Source organism: Myxocyprinus asiaticus, chromosome 7, assembly GCF_019703515.2.
Source record: "Myxocyprinus asiaticus isolate MX2 ecotype Aquarium Trade chromosome 7, UBuf_Myxa_2, whole genome shotgun sequence".
NCBI classification, from domain to species: domain Eukaryota; kingdom Metazoa; phylum Chordata; class Actinopteri; order Cypriniformes; family Catostomidae; genus Myxocyprinus; species Myxocyprinus asiaticus.
In genome coordinates this window covers 33,042,474-33,066,057 of record NC_059350.1, presented here as the reverse complement: position 1 = coordinate 33,066,057, position 23,584 = coordinate 33,042,474, and the positions used below count along the sequence as shown (strand labels likewise).

At 42.8% G+C, this 23,584-nt stretch overlaps 1 protein-coding gene across 2 annotated transcripts; it reads right to left on the bottom strand.

Annotated features, from left to right (window-relative positions):
- Positions 1-759: 759 nt before the first annotated feature.
- qdprb.1 (quinoid dihydropteridine reductase b, tandem duplicate 1) lies at positions 760-23,481 on the bottom strand. Of its 2 annotated transcripts, XM_051702386.1 has the most exons (7): positions 23,319-23,481; positions 22,989-23,081; positions 22,128-22,224; positions 21,773-21,913; positions 1,581-1,689; positions 1,410-1,493; positions 760-1,300 (listed from the first exon to the last, which is right to left on the bottom strand). In XM_051702386.1, exons 1-7 carry the CDS (start codon positions 23,421-23,423, stop codon positions 1,198-1,200), a joined length of 732 nt encoding a protein of 243 aa, XP_051558346.1. In that variant the 5' UTR covers positions 23,424-23,481; the 3' UTR covers positions 760-1,197. The 2 variants fall into 2 exon arrangements, with proteins under 2 accessions (XP_051558346.1, XP_051558347.1); XM_051702387.1 differs by lacking the exon at positions 22,989-23,081 and having other exon boundaries at positions 23,319-23,440.
- Positions 23,482-23,584: the final 103 nt, after the last annotated feature.

Genomic DNA, 23,584 nt, shown 5'->3' with positions numbered 1-23,584 from the left:
TGTCTCTTGCATGAGGAGCAACATCTAAAGCCATCTTTACACTGCAAAGAAACTGTATCTGATGTGATATGTGAAATATAAAAAGAAATTATATTTTTAAATATGAAACTATAAATTATGCAATACATGCTCTATCATGACTACAACAAAATTTAAGGCTGCTCAGATGCTGCATTTTAGTTACACAGAACCAAAGCAGCATCACAACAATATTTTCTCGTTATATAACAGTATGCAAGGCAAGAGGCATCTCTGTATGTCATTTGTACAGTGACTTGTTGGGAACTCAACAATGTTGTCTTTTGTAATCAGGCAAGTGTTGAAGATAGTTTAAAATGCTAAAAAGAGAAAGCCATTACCAATTACCAGTTTTACACTTTATGTACTGTTGGTGTTTGTTTTAAAAATGTCAGTTTTATTATTTTGGAAATACTGAGAAATGAATAATAAGTATTACAATAATGGGGGATTACAACAGTGTATTTGTTGGGTAGTGTTCTAATAATGTGGAAATAATTTGATATAGTTAGTCTATAAATAACATGTACATTTCTTTATGTTGTTAGGTGATTGATATTTTCTAGTGGCTTTCTAATTTCTAGAATCCAATTACCTTTTCCCATTTAATCTAAATAACTCACAATTAAAGACTTGTTTTATGAAAATCACTTTTCAAGCTAATTTCTGTAACAACTTATTCTACTTTGGATTCTTTGTTACAATAAAGACCAATTCACAAACAGAAAACAGGGCAAATACTGAGCCACCTGAAAATTAATGTTTAATAGTCAACTTACAAATCCTACATTACTTATAGAATGCAGCTTTTCTCAATGCTGACTCACTATTCCAGGCTGAACACACCGTAGTCACATTTTTGTATTATTAATTAATCAACAGCGCCCTCCAATGGTGAGAAACAGTCAGTGTGATTATCAAAAGTACATTGGATTGTTGTAGGTGCAAAAAAGAAATCAGAGTAAAACAATTTGTTTCGTTGTTATTTATCACATGTGTACCAAACAATCTATTCAACATTTATATGTATTTACCATATTTTTAAGGGACAGAATGTACAGCATTTGTGGACATGGCATTTACAAGTAAACAATAAGGCAATAAGATGAAGTATAACTAAAGTAGTGACTGTAGCTGGTAATTGGCTTGAATGTTTTGATTGCACATACATTATATTGATCATAACACTGGTGTAGCTTCCGTCTTTCCGCCCGCTGTAACAAGCTGCATCAAAGTACCTGAAGGAGGTCTGTCATCTCCTGTAGTCCACTTGTAGAACAGCCTAGAACACAGAAAGCTTATCACTGCACAGTCCACATGCACAGCACTGCACACAACCACCTAACATAATAATACACATAATGCTAAGAGCCACTCATATGCACACTTACTCGGTTATGTACTCTAGTGGTGTCCAGGAAGTCACATCACCATCTGGCATGAACTTCCTGTTCATGGGCGTGTCTAAAGTTACTCTACAAGTGTTAAATATTGGTCATCATTAAACTTAGCAACAGAAGGATTTGAATGCCAGTAAATGAGTTTTTGTTACTGTCACTTACGGAAGTATTGCAATTGCAGCAGATCCTGGGGGAAGACCGCTATCTGCCCCACTCAGACTCTGACACAACTGATGTACTGCTGCCTTAGCCATACCATAACCTATGTATCCTACAATAAGAGAGAGAGAGAGAAAACAGAAAGAGAGATAGAGGGATCATTTATTGCAAGCCTGTCATTCCAAAACTGTATGCTGTTTTTTTTCCATCGTACACAAAAGGAGAATTGTTGGCTATAGCGCAGACTGGATTTTGTTTTTAATTTAGTACTGCTATCTCATGACCAAATGTTATAGATGTATAACCTGATGCAACACAATTTGTTTTTGATATTAACAATTTTTATTGATTCCATCCATAAAATAAATAAACATAACATAAAATACGGAATCAAATTATATACATTATGCCCCTCCCCCCAAACATTCCCCACCCAACACAAACACGCACTACAGTGGTCATAAATAATTAGAACATAAAAATAAAAACATAAAAAAAGTATACTTTCAAAAAACAATAAGGGGCAAGAATTTCCTGTTCAATACAAAACCAGGGAGGGGCTCTCTCAGGTGGAAGCGACCAATGAGCCAAATGTCTGAGACCAAATGCATAATAATAAAACAAAATCTTGGGTAGGCCTAGCCCACCTTTGTCAATCGGCCTATGTAACATATTGAAATGTAATCTGGGATGCTTACCATTCCAAATGAAGGACTTCGCTATGCTAACAAACACAAATTCACACAAATTTGATGGGAATAAAATGCCCAAATACTTAATGTCCTGTTTGGGCCACTGGAAGGCGCCAGGCTGAAAAGCCATTACTGGGCAGTACGCTGACAGAGCCAAAGCTTCAGATTTAGACCAGTTGACTCTGTATCCTGAGAACTTAGAAAATAAATTAATAATTCTGTGGAGGCAAGGCATAGATCTAGTGGGGTCGGAGACGAATAATAAAATATCATCTGCGTAAAGCAAAACTTATGCGCCATACCTCCCGCCAACACCCCTGGAAAATCATCCTCAATTTTATCGCGGCTGCTAATGGTTCCAGGGCAAGACAGAACAATAATGGGGAAAAAGGCCAACCCTGCGGGGTGCCCCTATCCAGAGTAAAATAATCTGAAATTAATCCATTTGTTTGTACCGCCGCTACCTGGTGTCTATAAAGTAACTTAATCTATCCAATAAAAGTATTCCAGAACCCGTACCTTAAAAAGATAGTCCCATTCTACCATATCAAACGCCTTTTTGGCGTCAAGTGAGATGGCAGCGACCACATGATATTGATGAAACGCCTAATGTTATCAGAAGAGCTACGGCCCCAAATAAACCCCACCTGATCTATATGTATAAGAGATGTCATAACTTTACTTTATCGGTTAGCCAGAATTTTTGACAATATTTTATCGTCTAGCTGGATCAGGGAAATTGGATGTTAACTCTTACACTCGCTCACTTTGTCCTTTTTAAGAATCAGATTGATCCGGGCTTGTGTCATGGTTGGCGGAAGCTTTCCGTTCTTTAATGATTTCGTATAAACTTCTAACAAAATTGGAGCCAGTTCTGTAGCATAAGATCTAAAAAATTCAGCGGCAAAGCCATCTGGCCCCAGAGCCTTGCTTGTAGGCAACACCTCGCCAAGCTCCTCCAAGGTTATCTCAGAATCAAGAGAATTTTTTTGCCCAGTCATCAGTTTAGAAAGTTCTAATGATTCCATAAAGTTTCTAATATCTTCATCAGTAGACGAAGACATGGAACTATAGAGATCAAGATAGAATTCTTTAAAAGCATTATTAATACCAATGGCTGAGGTAAATATTTCACCACCAAATTATTTCACTGAGAGAATGGTAGAAAAAGACTCTCTCTGCTTTATATATCTAGCCAAACGCTTCCCTGCTTTGTCCCCTGACTCAAAGTATGACTTGCTCTGAATAGCCAAAACTCCACCTTCTGCGACAAAATAGTATTATATCTGTATTTCAAAGAGGCCATCAGAAGACATTCGGCGCTTCAGCTCTGCCTCGGCACTTTTAATATTCCCTTCCAACTCCATGAGCTCTCGTGCTTTGGATTTTTTGATGAATGAGGCATACTGTATGATCCGGCCCCTAAGAACCGCCTTAAGAGCCTCCCAAGCCATGCCCACAATGGATACTGAGGACCAGTTGGTCTTCATATAAACATTGATTACAGCCTTCAGCTTTTGTTGGAATTCAGGATTTTGCAAAAGGGATACATTAAAGCACCAACTATATGATTTCTTTTTCTCCGTATGTGGCAACACCTCTAAACTCACCAGTGCGTGATCGGAGACTAAAATGTTTCCAATTGAGCAATCAACAACAGATGAAATGAGGGACTAAGATATATATATATACCACCAATATATATATATATATATATATACCACCAATATATATATATATATATATATATATATATAAAATCTATTCTAGAAAAAATCTTATGGACTGATGAATAAAATGTATAGCCCCTACCAGACGGGTTCAAAAATCTCCAAATATCTGTAAGACCAAGATTTTTACACATCCTGTGAAGCGTCAATGTTGCTCTAGGGGACTTGTACACTTTTGCTTCACTATGATCAAGGACTGAGTCCATCAAAAGATTATATCATGAGGGGTGCCGGCGTCTTGCATCATCCCTTCAAGATCTATAAAAAAGCCCTGATCATCAGCGTTAGGTGCGTAAATATCAGCCAAAATAAGACACTGCCCCTGAATTTCAGCTAAAACAATAATGACTCTTCCTAATTTATCTTTAATCTGTTTGAGACATTTGAATTGTAGATGCTTATCAGTGTACACCTGTCTCTAATTCCAGTGAGCATGGGGAGAGCAACATATAAACAGCCACGCCACCAGCAGAGAGGCACCAGTGCTCGTGGAAGCTGATGTGTTTATGTTTGTGAAGCTAATGTCTTTATGTTTGTGAAGCTAATGAATTTGAGTGCCTACGTGCCTCTGAGACTGTTGAGTTTGTGAAGCTGTAAAGCATTGAAGTGGCCGATTAAAAGCCTTACCTGAGTCTGGAAAAACCCACTTCCCTGTGTCCTCCTTCCCTTCTGTTTGTTGAGTCTTTCGCACTGGTACTAGTACACCCCATGGAGTCCTCGCAGTTGGCAAAGATCCTCCAGTCCCTTGCTGGCCTACATCAGTCCCACCAACAATCCCTGACTGAGCTTCACCAAGACCAAGATCGCCGGTTCTTCGAGATCCTACGAGCCCAAGCAGAGGACCGGCATGCAATCCGGAGTCTCCTCAGCCAGGAGAGAGCCCCGGCCGTGACCCCGGACAACCACAGCCCCCTGCCCCCACTCACGCTCTTGAAGATGGGGTGGAAGACAACCCTGAAGCCTTCCTCAATATTTTCGAGAGTACCGCAGCGATCTGGGGCTGGCCACATGACCAGTGGGCGGCCAGGCTCCTCCCGTTGCTGTCCGGGGAAGCCCAGCTTGCTGCTCAACAACTGCCGGCGGCTAACCTCCTGTTTTATGAGGACCTGAAAAAGTCCATCCTGTAGCAGGTTGGCCGCAGTCCAGAGCAGTACCGCCAGCTCTTTCGATCTATGAAACTGGAGAGGACCAGCCGCCCATTTGCTTTCTCCCAACGGCTCTGAGACGCATGCCGGAAATGGATTGCGATGTCGTGGAAGTGATCGACCAGGTGGTGCTGGAGCAGCTATTCCATCGGCTGCCAAAAGGAACGGCGGAGTGGGTCCAGTGCCACTGCCCGGCATCACTGGAGGAAGCTGTCTGACTGGCGGAGGACCATATGGTGGCGTTCCCGAGGGCGGAAGAGCCCTCCTACTCTCTCTCCTCTCCCCCTGTGTGTTCCCCGTTTTCTTCTCCCTCCCCTCTTCCCTCTCACTCTGCTCTCCCTCCAGAGCCTGTTCCTGACCTGCAGAGGTGAGGAGCCCCGCCACCGTGGCCAGTTCCCCATGCGTGGGGGTTTACACCGCCCCCAGCATCTACAGTGCCCCACCGCTCTCCCCCTCAAGTGGAAGTGTCTGCCGATGCAGGTGCGGGCGTGGCGCCTGGGCCAGCCTGCTGGAGTTGCGGGAATCCAGGACATTTCTGGGATCAATGCCCTGTGATGGAGCTGGGGGTGACTCTCCAACACTCCGCAGGCTGCCCCCGACCGGGCCGGAGCATACCGGATACCAGTAATTGTCAAGGGGGGTACACACCAAGCATTGGTGGACACGGGTTATAATCAAACTACTATCTACCAACGCTTGGTTCAACACGAGACTTTGGGCACAGCTAAAATGGTGAGGGTGAAGTGTGTGTATAGGGATATTCACAACTACCCTGTGGTGACCCTTGTGATTAAATTCCGGGGAATTAAACAGAGTGGTGGCCGCGGTTAGTTCCTGTCTCAACCATCTGCTGATTCTGGGGACTAATTGACCTGAATTTAGAAATTTATTAAAGGGAATATGCGTGGATGGGTCCTGCACAAAAGCGACGAGATGTGAAATGTGCAATGCTCTGTCAGGGGAGGTGGAGCCGGGGCCACCTTCGTTAGCTCCACATCAGGATGATGTGAGGGGGAGAGGCTGCAGCCCCTCCCATCCTCAGGGGATTTCCCTTTGGAGCAGTCGCGAGACGAAACCCTCAAGCATGCCTTTGATCAAGTGGGAGTGATCGATGGTCAACAGCTCCGGCCGGGTGTCGCACTTTCATATCCCTATTTCGCAATTATAAACGAGCGGTTGTATAGAGTGATGCAGGATGCTCAAATAAAGGAAGATACAACCCAGCTCTTGATATCGCGGAGCCGCTGGGAAATGGTGTTTCAGGCGGCTCATTATAATCTGATGGCGGGTCACTTAGGGGAAAGAAAAACACTGAACTGACTAATAGCCCGTTTTTATTGGCCGGGCATTGGCGGCGATGTTCGCAGGTGGTGTGAGGCATGCCGCGGATGTCAGCTGGTTAATCCACCGGCCACCCCAAAAGCACCATTGTGCCCCCCTTACACTGATCGAGGTCCCCTTCGAGAGAATTGCCATGGACCTCGTCGGGCCATTAGAGCGGTCAGCATGCGGACATCGCTTTGTGTTAGTCCTAGTGGATTATGCAATGCGATATCCGGAAGCAGTGCCTCTGCGCAGCATCTCTGCAAATAGTGTTGCAGAGGCACTCTTCAAAATAATCTCCTGGGTGGGGATTCCGAAAGAAATCCTCACCGATCAGGGCACAACCTTTATGTCACGGACACTACACAAGCTTTACAATTATTGGGCATTAAGTCAATCCTCACCAGCGTTTACCATGCACAAACAAATGGCCTGGTGGAGCGATTTAATAAAACCCTTAAGAACACGATTCGTAAGTTCGTGCACGGGATGCTAGAAATTGGGACAAATGGCTCGATCCCCTGTTATTTGTAGTATGAGAGGTCCCGCAAGCCTCCACTTGGTTTTCCCCATTCGAGTTGCTGTATGGGCGGCGCCCGCATGGCCTGCTTGATGTCATACGTGAAGCTTGGGAGGAGGGACCTTCAGCCAGTAAGAATGAAATTCAATACGTTCTTGATCTTAGAGCAAAACTCCACACCTTGGGGCAACTAACAGAGGAGAATTTGCTACAAGCTCAAGAACGACAGAGCCGACTGTATAACAGGAGATAAGGTACATGTATTACTCCCCACATCAAGCTCCAAATTACTCGCTAAGTGGCAAGGACCCTTTGAGGTCACACGATGAGTGGGATATCTTGATTATGAGGTAAAGCGAACCGATAGAGGGGGCGCATGTCAAATATCACCTCAACCTCCTGAAATTGTGGAGGGAGGCGGTCCCTGTGACGTTGGCTACGGTAGTTCGGGAGAGGGCGGAGCTCGGGTGAATACAAAATCAATCATATCACCTGCGGAGACCACCTCCCAATGTATCAAGTCGCAGAGGTTGCCAAGTTGCAACAGGAATTTGCAGACGTGTTTTCCCCTCTACCGGGTCGTACAAACCTCATCCAGCACCACATTGAGACCGAGCCGGTGGTGGTGGTACATAGCCCTCCCTACTGTTTCGGGAAGAATTGGATGCAATGCTCGATATAGGGGTAATAGAGGAATCCCACAGCGATTGGTCCAGCCTGGTTGTTCTAGTTCCTAAGAGTGACGGGACTGTACGGTTCTGTGTGGATTATAGAAAAGTCAACGCAGTGTCTAAATTTGACGCATACCCAATGCCTCGCGTTGATGAGTTGCTTGATCGGTTAGGCACTGCTCAATTTTATTCGACATTGGATTTGACAAAGGATTATTGGCAGATCACCTTGACACCAGTTTCCCGTGAAAAAACAGCCTTCTCCACACTGTTTGGATTACACCAATTCGTGACGCTCCGTTCGGCTTGTTTGGGGCTCCAGCCATGTTTCAGCGCATCTAAATGCATCTAAACGGCACATGCAGCATCTGAGGGCAGTTCTGAGGTCACTGCGACGGGCGGGGCTCACTGTAAACCCCAAGAAGTGCATGGTTGGACGGGTGGAGGTACGGTATCTGGGGTTCCACTTAGGCCATGGCCAGGTGCGTCCCCAAATTGACAAGACTGCTGCAATTGCGACCTGCCCGAGACCCAAGACCAAAAATGGGGTGAGACAGTTCCTGGGGCTGACTGGTTATTACAGGAGGTTTGTGCATAATTATTCAGACGTCCCCAGCCCGCTGACTGATCTCCCTAAAAAGGGGGCTCCAGACCTGGTCCAGTGGACGGAGCAGTGCCAACAGGCGTTTATGCAGATTAAAGCCGCACTTTGCAGGGGGCCGCTTTTACATGCACCTAATTTCTCTCTCCCTTTCGTATTGCAGATGGACGCTTCAGACAGAGGGCTGGGGGCCGTACTCTCACAGGTGGTGGAGGGGTAGTAGCGCCCAGTGCTGTGCATCAGCCGCAAGCTCTCCTTGAGGGAAACAAAGTACAGCACCGTGGAAAAGGAGTGTCTGGCCATCAAGTGGGCGGTCCTCACTCTCCGTTACTACCTACTAGGGCGGGCCTTCACCCTCTGCTCGGATCACGGCCCACTCCAATGGCTCCACCGCATGAAGGATACCAACGCGCGGATCACCCGGTGGTATCTGGCTCTCCAGCCCTTTAAATTCAAGGTGGTCCACAGACCGGGGGTGCAGATGGCTGTCGCTGACTTCCTTTCCAGAAATGGGGGGGGGGGGGGGTGTCAGACAGGCCAGATGGCACCCCAGCCTGAGTCGGGCGGTGGGGATATGTTGCAACGGGGGCGTGGTCGATCGTCCATCCGGAGAAAGAGAAAGCGGTCAGGGTGCTTACACCTGAGCTAGATTATGTCTAACACCTGTCTCTAATTCCAGTGAGCATGGGAAGAGCGGCATATAAATGGCCACGCCATGTGCAGAGAGGCAGAGAGAGTCTGGCACAAGAGGGCCAACAGTGCTTGTGGAAGCTGATGTGTTTATGTCTGTGAAGCTAATGAGTTTGAGTGCTTATGTGCCTCTGAGACTGTTGAGTTCGTGAAGCTGTAAAGCATTGAAGTGGCCGATTAAAAGCCTTACCTGAGTCTGGAAAAACCCGCTTCCCTGTGTCCTCCTTCACTTCTGTTTGTGGAGTCCTTCACAATGTGTTTCTTGAAGAAACACTATATCATATTTCTTATGTTTAAGAAAAGAAATACCCTTCCTTCTTTTTATGGGGTGCCCCAACCCATTCACATTCCACGTGGAGAGAGACAATCCACTCATATTAACATTTGACATTGACATATTAGAAAAAATAGATTGTGTGTCAAAAACAAAATTATAAAGACAACAATCAAACCCCAAACGTTCCCCGAACTAAACAAACAGAAAAAAGAAAACATGCGCATTAACCCTGTGCATGACAGCGCCAACCCTCTAAACTCAAACAGTCCATGTATGCCTATGAGAGCCCCCGCGACAACTTTGCAGTCGGATTGCTCAAGTCCGGTGTTTCTATACAAATTTTGTAAAACAGAATTACACAACAGAAGATAATCTATAAAACAAACTCCAGCCAGTAGGTGAATAAACACAAAGAACGTGTAGATTCATCCACATAACTGTCCCGAAGGTGTGTTCCTCCACAAAACAAACTCCAGCCACTAGCGGAACCAGCACACACACACACCAAAAAAAAAAAAAAAAAAAAAAGCTGTTCAGTTTCCTCATACATTCAAAAGAATGTTCAGTGAGCCGGCCCATTCAACTGCTACATTGGTGCAACAAATGACCCAATCACTCCTATGTCCTGCAAGAAATACTCCACAAAACAAACGCCAGCAAATAGGAGGCATAAGCACATAGAACATCAGATTCATCCACAACACTGTACTGAAGGAGTGCTGCTACACAAAACAAACTCCAGCCGCTAGGTGGAACCAGCACAAAAAGAAACAAAAAAGGCGCTTAGTTTCCTCGAACAGTCAAGTAAATGTTCAGTGAATCGGTCTACTCGGCAGCAACGTGAGAACCACAAAATAACTTACTCCATTGACTTTATGAAGGACAATGCTTGCTATGGGCATGTGAATGTATTACGGCCATCCTTGGCATCTATTCTCAATCTGGCCGGGAACACCATTGCAAAAGTGACCTTCCGTTGATGTAAGAGTTTCTTGCATTCCTTGAATCGATCACATTTCTCTCTGGGAACAAGAAAATGCTGTGGTTCTTCCAAGAAAGACTTCCTTTACTCCTCGCCTCGCGTAACACAAGTTCTTAATCGGATGATCTCAGAAATTTGGCCAGAATTGATTGGGGCATGTCTCCCTCAGTGGATCGCTGAGCCTGATCTCTGTGAGCTCGCTCGATTTCCAGCTTATGGCCTGTTATGTCGAGCAGACTCGGAAAAAGCCCGTCCAGGAATTTCACCGTATCTCGACCTTATTCGTTCTCAGGAATTCCAAAAATTCAGATGTTATTTCACCAGTTACGATTCTCCAAGTCTTCCAACTTCTCCCAGACACACTCCAGATCCACTTTGGTCACTAGCGGATTAGCAGCTAATTTCCTCTCCGATGACTCTAGATAATCGATCCGTTTCTCAACATCCCCCACTCTTGTAACCATATCAGTGAATTTTGTCTCCATGGCAGTGATCGATCAACGTATTACAGCAAGACCCTCCAAGTCCGCAATGACCTTCATCAGCATTGCTGACACGTTCAGCAATTCATACCGAATTTCCTTCACTTCTCCGGACAAACTGACTCCTTGGTCTGCGGCCTCTGGGGGGCGTCAGCTTGAGCACGTAAGTGTCTTTTAATGTCTCCAGAGCCCGAGGATTTTGAATTCTTTGACATATTGTCTTCCTACAACAGTTAAGAATCAGGGTGTATCAAACCTCACCGGTTTATGACATAAAAAGTATTCAAACTAGCAAAGTGCGCCATGCTCGCCGTTCACACGTCCGAACCTCGCATGGAGTCACGTGACTCCCGGAAATGCCTTTGTTGATGAGAGAGGTCAACAGAGAACAGCCAGACTGGTTCGAACTGACAAAGTCTATGGTAATTCAGATAACTGCTCTGTACAATTGTGGTGAGAAGGATAACACGTCAGAATGATATTCTGAGATGCGGGTTGGCGCTGTTTTGGCGGCACGAGGGGGATCTACACAATATTTGGTAGGTGGTTTTAATGTTGTGGCTCATTGGTGCACATACATTATATATATATATATATATATATATATATATATACACACACACACACACACACAGTTGTGCTCGAAAGTTTGCATACCCTTGGAGAATTGGTAATATATGTACCATTTTTAAAGAAAACATGAGTGAGCAGGCAAAACACATTTCTTTTATTTCTTATGGGATTCATATTCAGCTGTAGGTTATAACAGAATGGCACAATCATAAAACAAAACATGGCAACAAAGAATAAAATTAAATGACCCCTGTTCAAAAGTCTGCATACCCTTAGTTCTTAATACTGTGTATTGCCCCCTTTAGCATCAATGACAGCATGCAGTCTTTTGTAATAGTTGTCTGTGAGGCCCCAAATTCTTGCAGGTGGTATAGCTGCCCATTCATCTTGGCAAAATGCCTCCAGGTCATGCAAAGTCTTTGGTCGTCTTGCATGAACCGCACGTTTGAGATCTCCCCAGAGTGGCTCGATGATATTAAGGTCAGGAGACTGTGATGGCCACTCCAGAACCTTCACCTTTTTCTGCTGTAACCACTGGAGGGTCAACTTGGCCTTGTGCTTAGGGTCATTGTCGTGCTGGAAAGTCCAAGAGCGTTCCATGCACAGCTTTCGTGCAGAAGAATGCAAATTGTCTGCCAGTATTTTCTGATAACATGCTGCATTCATCTTGCCATCAATTTTCACAAGATTCCCCGTGCCTTTATAGCTCACATACCCCCAAAACATCAGTGAGCCACCACCATGCTTCACAGTGGGGATGGTATTCTTTTCTCTATAGGCCTTGTTGACCCCTCTCCAAACATAGCGCTTATGGTTGTAACCATAAAGCTCTATTTTTGGTCTCAGAAGCTGTGAGGCATGTCAAGGTGTTGTTTTTTGTGGCACTGGTGCAGTAAAGGCTTCTTTCTGGCAACACTACCATGCAGCTCATTTTTGTTCAAGTACTGTTGTATTGTGCTCCTTGAAACAACCACGCCATCCTTTTCTAGAGCAGCCTGTATTTCTCCTGAGGTTACCAGTGGGTTTTTTTTTGTATCCCAAACAATTCTTCTGGCAGTTGTGGCTGAAATCTTTCTTGGTCTACCTGAACTTGGCTTGGTATCAAGAGACCCCTGAATTTTCCACTTCTTAATAAGTGATTGAACAGTACTGACTGGCTTTTTCAAGGCTTTGGATATCTTTTGATATCCTTTTCCATCTTTATAAAGTTACATTACCTTGTTACGCAGGTAATTGTCTTTTGACAGTTCTTTTCTGTTCCCCATGGCTCAGTATCTAGCCTGCTCAGTGCATCCACGTGAGAGCTAACATACTCATTGACTATTTATACACAGACACTAATTGCAATTTAAAAAGCCACAGGTGTGGTAAATTAACCTTTAATTGCCATTTAAACCTGTATGTGTCACCTTGTGTGTCTGTAACAAGGCCAAACATTCCAGGGTATGTAAACTTTTGATCAGGGCCATTTGGGTGATTTCTGTTATCACTATGATTTAAAAAGGAGCCAAACAACTATGTGATAATAAATGGCTTCATAAGATCACTATCCTTAAATAATTGATCAGTCATATTTTCAAAATCAATACCAACATTTCACAATTTCTGCCAGGGTATGCAAACTTTTGAGCACAACTGTATATGTCTTCTGAAGTGATGCAATCACTTTGGATGAGAAAAAGATAAATATTTAAATCCTTTTTTAACTATAATTCTCCACTTTGACTTTCAGAATGTGGAGATTTATTATAAAAAAGGACTTCATTATTGATCTGAGTCGTATTTTCAAAATCAATGCCAAAATTTGGAATAATGTACAGATTTTGCTCTTATGGGAAGAAATTGTTACTTTCATTCACCAAAGTGGCATTCAACTGATCACAATGTATAGTCAGGACATTAATAACGTGACAAATTAAAAAAAAAAATACAAAGAGTTTTCATTAAAAGAAAATCCTCCACGTGCAGCAATGACAGCTTTGCAGATCCTTGGCATTCTAGCTGTCATTTTGCCCAGATACTCAGGTGACATTTCACCGCACGCTACTTGTTGCACTTGCCATAGATGTGGCTGTCTTGTCGGGCACTTTTCATGCACCTTACAGTCTAGCTGATCCCACAAAAGCTCAATGGATTTAAGATCCATAACACTCTTTTCCAATTATTTGTTGTACAATGTCTGTGTTTCTTTGCCCACTCTAACCTTTTCTTTTTGTTTTTCTGTTTCAAAAGTGGCTTTTTCTTTGCAATTCTCCCATAAGGCCTGCACCCCTGAGTGTTCGCTTTACTGTTGTACATGAAACTGGTGTTGAGCGGGTAGAATTCAATGAAGCTGTCAGCTGAGGACATGTGAGGAGCCTTGTTTCAGCGCATCTAAATGCATCTAAACGGCACATGCAGCATCTGAGGGCAGTTCTGAGGTCACTGCGACGGGCGGGGCTCACTGTAAACCCCAAGAAGTGCATGGTTGGACGGGTGGAGGTACGGTATCTGGGGTTCCACTTAGGCCATGGCCAGGTGCGTCCCCAAATTGACAAGACTGCTGCAATTGCGACCTGCCCGAGACCCAAGACCAAAAATGGGGTGAGACAGTTCCTGGGGCTGACTGGTTATTACAGGAGGTTTGTGCATAATTATTCAGACGTCCCCAGCCCGCTGACTGATCTCCCTAAAAAGGGGGCTCCAGACCTGGTCCAGTGGACGGAGCAGTGCCAACAGGCGTTTATGCAGATTAAAGCCGCACTTTGCAGGGGGCCGCTTTTACATGCACCTAATTTCTCTCTCCCTTTCGTATTGCAGATGGACGCTTCAGACAGAGGGCTGGGGGCCGTACTCTCACAGGTGGTGGAGGGGTAGTAGCGCCCAGTGCTGTGCATCAGCCGCAAGCTCTCCTTGAGGGAAACAAAGTACAGCACCGTGGAAAAGGAGTGTCTGGCCATCAAGTGGGCGGTCCTCACTCTCCGTTACTACCTACTAGGGCGGGCCTTCACCCTCTGCTCGGATCACGGCCCACTCCAATGGCTCCACCGCATGAAGGATACCAACGCGCGGATCACCCGGTGGTATCTGGCTCTCCAGCCCTTTAAATTCAAGGTGGTCCACAGACCGGGGGTGCAGATGGCTGTCGCTGACTTCCTTTCCAGAAATGGGGGGGGGGGGTGTCAGACAGGCCAGATGGCACCCCAGCCTGAGTCGGGCGGTGGGGATATGTTGCAACGGGGGCGTGGTCGATCGTCCATCCGGAGAAAGAGAAAGCGGTCAGGGTGCTTACACCTGAGCTAGATTATGTCTAACACCTGTCTCTAATTCCAGTGAGCATGGGAAGAGCGGCATATAAATGGCCACGCCATGTGCAGAGAGGCAGAGAGAGTCTGGCACAAGAGGGCCAACAGTGCTTGTGGAAGCTGATGTGTTTATGTCTGTGAAGCTAATGAGTTTGAGTGCTTATGTGCCTCTGAGACTGTTGAGTTCGTGAAGCTGTAAAGCATTGAAGTGGCCGATTAAAAGCCTTACCTGAGTCTGGAAAAACCCGCTTCCCTGTGTCCTCCTTCACTTCTGTTTGTGGAGTCCTTCACAATGTGTTTCTTGAAGAAACACTATATCATATTTCTTATGTTTAAGAAAAGAAATACCCTTCCTTCTTTTTATGGGGTGCCCCAACCCATTCACATTCCACGTGGAGAGAGACAATCCACTCATATTAACATTTGACATTGACATATTAGAAAAAATAGATTGTGTGTCAAAAACAAAATTATAAAGACAACAATCAAACCCCAAACGTTCCCCGAACTAAACAAACAGAAAAAAGAAAACATGCGCATTAACCCTGTGCATGACAGCGCCAACCCTCTAAACTCAAACAGTCCATGTATGCCTATGAGAGCCCCCGCGACAACTTTGCAGTCGGATTGCTCAAGTCCGGTGTTTCTATACAAATTTTGTAAAACAGAATTACACAACAGAAGATAATCTATAAAACAAACTCCAGCCAGTAGGTGAATAAACACAAAGAACGTGTAGATTCATCCACATAACTGTCCCGAAGGTGTGTTCCTCCACAAAACAAACTCCAGCCACTAGCGGAACCAGCACACACACACACCAAAAAAAAAAAAAAAAAAAAAGCTGTTCAGTTTCCTCATACATTCAAAAGAATGTTCAGTGAGCCGGCCCATTCAACTGCTACATTGGTGCAACAAATGACCCAATCACTCCTATGTCCTGCAAGAAATACTCCACAAAACAAACGCCAGCAAATAGGAGGCATAAGCACATAGAACATCAGATTCATCCACAACACTGTACTGAAGGAGTGCTGCTACACAAAACAAACTCCAGCCGCTAGGTGGAACCAGCACAAAAAGAAACAAAAAAGGCGCTTAGTTTCCTCGAACAGTCAAGTAAATGTTCAGTGAATCGGTCTACTCGGCAGCAACGTGAGAACCACAAAATAACTTACTCCATTGACTTTATGAAGGACAATGCTTGCTATGGGCATGTGAATGTATTACGGCCATCCTTGGCATCTATTCTCAATCTGGCCGGGAACACCATTGCAAAAGTGACCTTCCGTTGATGTAAGAGTTTCTTGCATTCCTTGAATCGATCACATTTCTCTCTGGGAACAAGAAAATGCTGTGGTTCTTCCAAGAAAGACTTCCTTTACTCCTCGCCTCGCGTAACACAAGTTCTTAATCGGATGATCTCAGAAATTTGGCCAGAATTGATTGGGGCATGTCTCCCTCAGTGGATCGCTGAGCCTGATCTCTGTGAGCTCGCTCGATTTCCAGCTTATGGCCTGTTATGTCGAGCAGACTCGGAAAAAGCCCGTCCAGGAATTTCACCGTATCTCGACCTTATTCGTTCTCAGGAATTCCAAAAATTCAGATGTTATTTCACCAGTTACGATTCTCCAAGTCTTCCAACTTCTCCCAGACACACTCCAGATCCACTTTGGTCACTAGCGGATTAGCAGCTAATTTCCTCTCCGATGACTCTAGATAATCGATCCGTTTCTCAACATCCCCCACTCTTGTAACCATATCAGTGAATTTTGTCTCCATGGCAGTGATCGATCAACGTATTACAGCAAGACCCTCCAAGTCCGCAATGACCTTCATCAGCATTGCTGACACGTTCAGCAATTCATACCGAATTTCCTTCACTTCTCCGGACAAACTGACTCCTTGGTCTGCGGCCTCTGGGGGGCGTCAGCTTGAGCACGTAAGTGTCTTTTAATGTCTCCAGAGCCCGAGGATTTTGAATTCTTTGACATATTGTCTTCCTACAACAGTTAAGAATCAGGGTGTATCAAACCTCACCGGTTTATGACATAAAAAGTATTCAAACTAGCAAAGTGCGCCATGCTCGCCGTTCACACGTCCGAACCTCGCATGGAGTCACGTGACTCCCGGAAATGCCTTTGTTGATGAGAGAGGTCAACAGAGAACAGCCAGACTGGTTCGAACTGACAAAGTCTATGGTAATTCAGATAACTGCTCTGTACAATTGTGGTGAGAAGGATAACACGTCAGAATGATATTCTGAGATGCGGGTTGGCGCTGTTTTGGCGGCACGAGGGGGATCTACACAATATTTGGTAGGTGGTTTTAATGTTGTGGCTCATTGGTGCACATACATTATATATATATATATATATATATATATATATATACACACACACACACACACACAGTTGTGCTCGAAAGTTTGCATACCCTTGGAGAATTGGTAATATATGTACCATTTTTAAAGAAAACATGAGTGAGCAGGCAAAACACATTTCTTTTATTTCTTATGGGATTCATATTCAGCTGTAGGTTATAACAGAATGGCACAATCATAAAACAAAACATGGCAACAAAGAATAAAATTAAATGACCCCTGTTCAAAAGTCTGCATACCCTTAGTTCTTAATACTGTGTATTGCCCCCTTTAGCATCAATGACAGCATGCAGTCTTTTGTAATAGTTGTCTGTGAGGCCCCAAATTCTTGCAGGTGGTATAGCTGCCCATTCATCTTGGCAAAATGCCTCCAGGTCATGCAAAGTCTTTGGTCGTCTTGCATGAACCGCACGTTTGAGATCTCCCCAGAGTGGCTCGATGATATTAAGGTCAGGAGACTGTGATGGCCACTCCAGAACCTTCACCTTTTTCTGCTGTAACCACTGGAGGGTCAACTTGGCCTTGTGCTTAGGGTCATTGTCGTGCTGGAAAGTCCAAGAGCGTTCCATGCACAGCTTTCGTGCAGAAGAATGCAAATTGTCTGCCAGTATTTTCTGATAACATGCTGCATTCATCTTGCCATCAATTTTCACAAGATTCCCCGTGCCTTTATAGCTCACATACCCCCAAAACATCAGTGAGCCACCACCATGCTTCACAGTGGGGATGGTATTCTTTTCTCTATAGGCCTTGTTGACCCCTCTCCAAACATAGCGCTTATGGTTGTAACCATAAAGCTCTATTTTTGGTCTCAGAAGCTGTGAGGCATGTCAAGGTGTTGTTTTTTGTGGCACTGGTGCAGTAAAGGCTTCTTTCTGGCAACACTACCATGCAGCTCATTTTTGTTCAAGTACTGTTGTATTGTGCTCCTTGAAACAACCACGCCATCCTTTTCTAGAGCAGCCTGTATTTCTCCTGAGGTTACCAGTGGGTTTTTTTTTGTATCCCAAACAATTCTTCTGGCAGTTGTGGCTGAAATCTTTCTTGGTCTACCTGAACTTGGCTTGGTATCAAGAGACCCCTGAATTTTCCACTTCTTAATAAGTGATTGAACAGTACTGACTGGCTTTTTCAAGGCTTTGGATATCTTTTGATATCCTTTTCCATCTTTATAAAGTTACATTACCTTGTTACGCAGGTAATTGTCTTTTGACAGTTCTTTTCTGTTCCCCATGGCTCAGTATCTAGCCTGCTCAGTGCATCCACGTGAGAGCTAACATACTCATTGACTATTTATACACAGACACTAATTGCAATTTAAAAAGCCACAGGTGTGGTAAATTAACCTTTAATTGCCATTTAAACCTGTATGTGTCACCTTGTGTGTCTGTAACAAGGCCAAACATTCCAGGGTATGTAAACTTTTGATCAGGGCCATTTGGGTGATTTCTGTTATCACTATGATTTAAAAAGGAGCCAAACAACTATGTGATAATAAATGGCTTCATAAGATCACTATCCTTAAATAATTGATCAGTCATATTTTCAAAATCAATACCAACATTTCACAATTTCTGCCAGGGTATGCAAACTTTTGAGCACAACTGTATATGTCTTCTGAAGTGATGCAATCACTTTGGATGAGAAAAAGATAAATATTTAAATCCTTTTTTAACTATAATTCTCCACTTTGACTTTCAGAATGTGGAGATTTATTATAAAAAAGGACTTCATTATTGATCTGAGTCGTATTTTCAAAATCAATGCCAAAATTTGGAATAATGTACAGATTTTGCTCTTATGGGAAGAAATTGTTACTTTCATTCACCAAAGTGGCATTCAACTGATCACAATGTATAGTCAGGACATTAATAACGTGACAAATTAAAAAAAAAAATACAAAGAGTTTTCATTAAAAGAAAATCCTCCACGTGCAGCAATGACAGCTTTGCAGATCCTTGGCATTCTAGCTGTCATTTTGCCCAGATACTCAGGTGACATTTCACCGCACGCTACTTGTTGCACTTGCCATAGATGTGGCTGTCTTGTCGGGCACTTTTCATGCACCTTACAGTCTAGCTGATCCCACAAAAGCTCAATGGATTTAAGATCCATAACACTCTTTTCCAATTATTTGTTGTACAATGTCTGTGTTTCTTTGCCCACTCTAACCTTTTCTTTTTGTTTTTCTGTTTCAAAAGTGGCTTTTTCTTTGCAATTCTTCCCATAAGGCCTGCACCCCTGAGTCTTCTCTTTACTGTTGTACATGAAACTGGTGTTGAGCAGGTAGAATTCAATGAAGCTGTCAGCTGAGGCATCTATTTCTCAAACTAGAGACTCTGATGTACTTATCCTCTTGTTTAGTTGTACATCTGGGCCTTCCACATCTCTTTCTGTCCTTTTTAGGGCCAGTTGTCCTTTGTCTTTGAAGTCTGTAGTGTACACCTTTTTATGAAATCTTCAGTTTTTTGGCAATGTATAGCTTTCATTCCTCAAAACAATGATTGACAGATGAGTTTCTAGAGAACACTACACTTTGTGATCAGTTGAATGCCACTTTGGTGAATTAAAGTAGCAATTTCCTTCCGAAACAGAAGTTTGGAATAATGTACAGATTTTGCTGTTTCGGAAGGAAATTGGTACTTTAATTCACCAAAGTGGCATTTAACTGATCACAAAGTATAGTCAGGACATTACTGATGTAAAAAACAGCACCATCACTATTTGAAAAAAGTAATTTTTGATCAAATCTAGACAGGCCCCATTTCCAGCAGCCATCACACCAACACCTTATTCTTGAGTAATCATGCTCAATTGCTAATTTGGTACTGGAAAATCACTTGCCATTATATCAAGCACAGTTGAAAGCTATTTGGTTCGTTAAATGAAACTTAACATTGTCCTTGTGTTTGTTTTTGAGTTGCCTCAGTATGCAATAGGCTGGCATGTCTTAAGGTCAATATTAGGTCAAAAATGGCAAAAAAGAAACAGCTTTCTCTAGAAACTCGTCAGTCATGGTTTTGTGGAATGAAGGCTATACAATGATTGAAATTGCCAAAAAACTGAAGATTTCATACAAAGATGTACACTACAGTCTTCAAAGACAAAGGACAACTGGCTCTAAAAAGGACAGAAAGAGATGTGGAAGGCCAGATGTACAACTAAACAAGACGATAAGTACATCAGAGTCTCTAGTTTGAGAAATAGGCTCCTCACATGTCCTCAGCTGACAGCTTCATTGAATTCTACCCGCTCAACACCAGTTTCATGTACAACAGTAAAGCGAACACTCAGGGGTGCAGGCCTTATGGGAGAATTGCAAAGAAAAAGATACTTTTGAAACAGAAAAACAAAAAGAAAAGGTTAGAGTGGGCAAAGAAACACAGACATTGGATAACAGATAATTGGAAAAGAGTGTTATGGATCTTAACCCCATTAAGATTTTGTGGGATCAGCTAGACTGTAAGGTGCATGAAAAGTGCCCGACAAAGACAGCCACATCTATGGCAAGTGCTACAGGAAGCGTGGGGTGAAATGTCACCTGAGTATCTGGACAAATTGACAGCTAGAATGCCAAAGATCTGCAAAGATGTCATTGCTGCACGTGGAGGATTTTTTGGATGAGAACTCTTTGAAGCAGTTCTGATTTTTTTTTTTTCAAATTGTAATAGTAATTTGTCATGTTATTAATGTCCTGACTATACATTGTGATCAGATAAATGCCACTTTGGTGAATAAAAGTACCAATTTCTTTTCATAAGAGCAAAATCTGTGCATTATTCCAAACTTTTGGCTGCCAGTATATATATATATATATATATATATATATATATATATATATATATATAAGTATATATATATCATTACATGTTTATTGTTTACATGCCTAATTTGTACTATTTACAAGTATTTACACTGATATGTAGAACAAGTGTTAAAACAGTACTCTCTCTTTAAGATCAGCAGCAGGGACTTTGACAGAAGTTTTTGTTTTGGTCGAATGGCTTCTTTACAGCATCCGTGCTATTTGTGATTATAATTAAATGTTTATTTTGTTGTTTTTGTCAATAGTTTACTTTAAAGAACAGAAAGGGCATTAAAACGAGACATTATTCAATGACAAATGGACTGCATGGGTCTCGTATTTGGACACAAATTACACGGAAAGAGTAAAACCAAACTTATACCCTCAGCACGCAGTGAAAAGATCTCGGCGCTGAACTTCTTCACCACTATACTACTCAATCACTGGTGAGTGAAATCTGAGAAATGACCAGGCAGTGGTTAATCACACACATTTTAGTCACATATGTGAGTGATTTACTCGCATTGTAGTGGGTTACGCTTAGAAAGAGCGATCTTTGGATTTTAAGAATCAACATCAAAATCATTTAAATAAAGATCACGATTAAGCAGAAAATAAATATTTTTGCCCAGCCCTAAAAAACGCATGAGAGAGGACTGTGAATTCTGCAGGCTCAGTGTCAGTCTCCTCATTGAAGCGTCTCTGACTGCCCTGAGGAACGCCGCTCTGAGTTTGCACTTATTTAGACGACCTGCTTTTTCTTTATTGAAATGCTGGACATGAACACACAAATAGTTGAATATAAATATCTAACATGGATCAAAAGTATCGATAATATATTGTGTGATAAAATATCGCATTTTATCGATATTTGACTGTATCGACAACCCTAATTAAGATTGTTTAAAATTCCTACTTTTGTGTTCTGGAACGACATGAGGGTATTTTTGGATGAACAATTCCTTGAAGTAAGTATTGCTATACTGTATTTAGAACAGATGTTCAAAATTTCAGATATTAAATGCCAGCATGCATACCTGCTGTCGGACCCAGTGCTGCTTTAGCCCCTGCCAGTGTGAGCAGACCCCCCTCTCTCAGGTGTTTGGTTGCTAGGTGACTGCAAATCGTGGAAGTCCACACACTCTGTTTCCACATTAGATCAGCGTTCTTATACAGAGCTGAGACACAGAGTATACAATTGAAAATGTTAACTTTTTGTATCAAAGAAGCTTTGGACATTGAACCCTGTGCTAGAAATAGAAAATGTGACAACCTTCTTGACTTTTGGCATTGCAGTTCCATTAGTGAAGAGGTTTCATGGACCATGGGTTATGTGTGGGCTCTGTGTGTGTGTGTGTGTGTGTGTGTGTGTGTGTGTGTGTTTATACTAACTTTTGGCCTTGGCACTGCCCCCTGCCCAGCCTCCAGCCACACACAAGATAGCATCAACCTTCCCTTCACCTAACAGCTCACCAACATCAGCTGTCACCTGATGAGAAGAAAGAGAAAGACGGATATATTATAATTCCAATACAATATTAATTAATGTTAATCATAGTTAATCACATTCAGAATGTACATTTTGTATTATATAGTTCTTCTAAGAGTGATTACAAAAAATCATTTTATTTTTAATTCAGTACTGTCCTCAGGAAGCTGAATAACAGACATTTACGTTTAGTCCAAAAAACAAAATAATAACTCATATTACACAAATTAAATACTCTTGGATTTTAATATAGTGTTTTGCCTCCTCGACTGCTTGCAACCTTCCATGATAATTGTGTATAATTGTCCTGAGCAGCAAAGTTCAACCTCAGTACCATTAAGCCACTGTGGGGAGAACTCAAACATGCAGTGCATGCAAGTAAACCTAATAATAACTTACAGGACCAGGAGGCTTTTTTTTTTTTTTTTTTTTTTTTAAACAGTGGGCAGCTTTAATGCACAGAACAAACCAGCAACTCATCACAAAAGGCAATAAACAGTCACTGAAGCTCAAGGAGACAACACACGGGAAACTGTTGAACAGGATAACTTGTGTTATTTCAGTTATTATTTTGTATTGTTGAATATATGTAAATTTCAAATAGCTTAATCAGGGCAGTGTTATTTTTATGACGCTCTGATAAACATCTAGCAGATTCTGCAATGGGGTGTGTAAAATTATGAGCAGACCTGCTACGTCAGACATTGAAATTTGGGTACAACTGTCAACAATAAAATGTATTCTGTAAACAAAGTGTCAGGCACCTGGCTGGCTTGCTCGGTGAAGGATTCGGTCATCTTTACCGTGACGTTGGCATTGGCATCTTCATTGGCATTAAGATCAATTGAAGCAACCCACTGTAAAAACACAGCTGCACTGAAATTGCCACCTTGTTGATCATTTGTAGTCATATTTAATGGTAAATGCATGGCACTGTCGTCTTTGATCAAATATTTATATTTGCAACATTAATTACAATAAGACACATGGCGCATGTCTGACACATTAAAAAGCTGATAAAAAAGCTGACATTTGCAACCACGCAAGCTCTCTGTTGTCTTTTGGGTTGATACAACAACAGTGCGGCAACTCACCCAGTTTTTAGCTCTAAAGTATTGCACACATGCTGATCCCAGAGCCCCCTTCCCTCCGTAAACAATCACTTTACAGGCCTCTGTTGCTGCCATACTGTTCCTCATCCTCAATCGGCGTGACTTGCAGAGAAATTACCACATGTGCCAACTAGTGGACGATATGAGAGGAACAATTGCAGTTTTGGTTGGGGTTAGTTGTTCAAACCTTTCCAAATATTTTTTACGGATCGAGTCATCTATTTTTTAAAAACCATTTATACGTCCAG

Coding starts and splice junctions, on each gene's coding strand:
- qdprb.1 (XM_051702386.1), bottom strand. CDS start 23,423: ATGAGGAACAGTATGGCAGCAACAGAGGCCTGTAAAGTGATTGTTTAC. Junction 22,225..22,988: donor TCACCGAGCAAGCCAGCCAG/GTGCCTGACACT, acceptor TCTTCTCATCAG/GTGACAGCTGATGTTGGTGA. Junction 21,914..22,127: donor GGGCAGTGCCAAGGCCAAAA/GTTAGTATAAAC, acceptor TCTGTGTCTCAG/CTCTGTATAAGAACGCTGAT.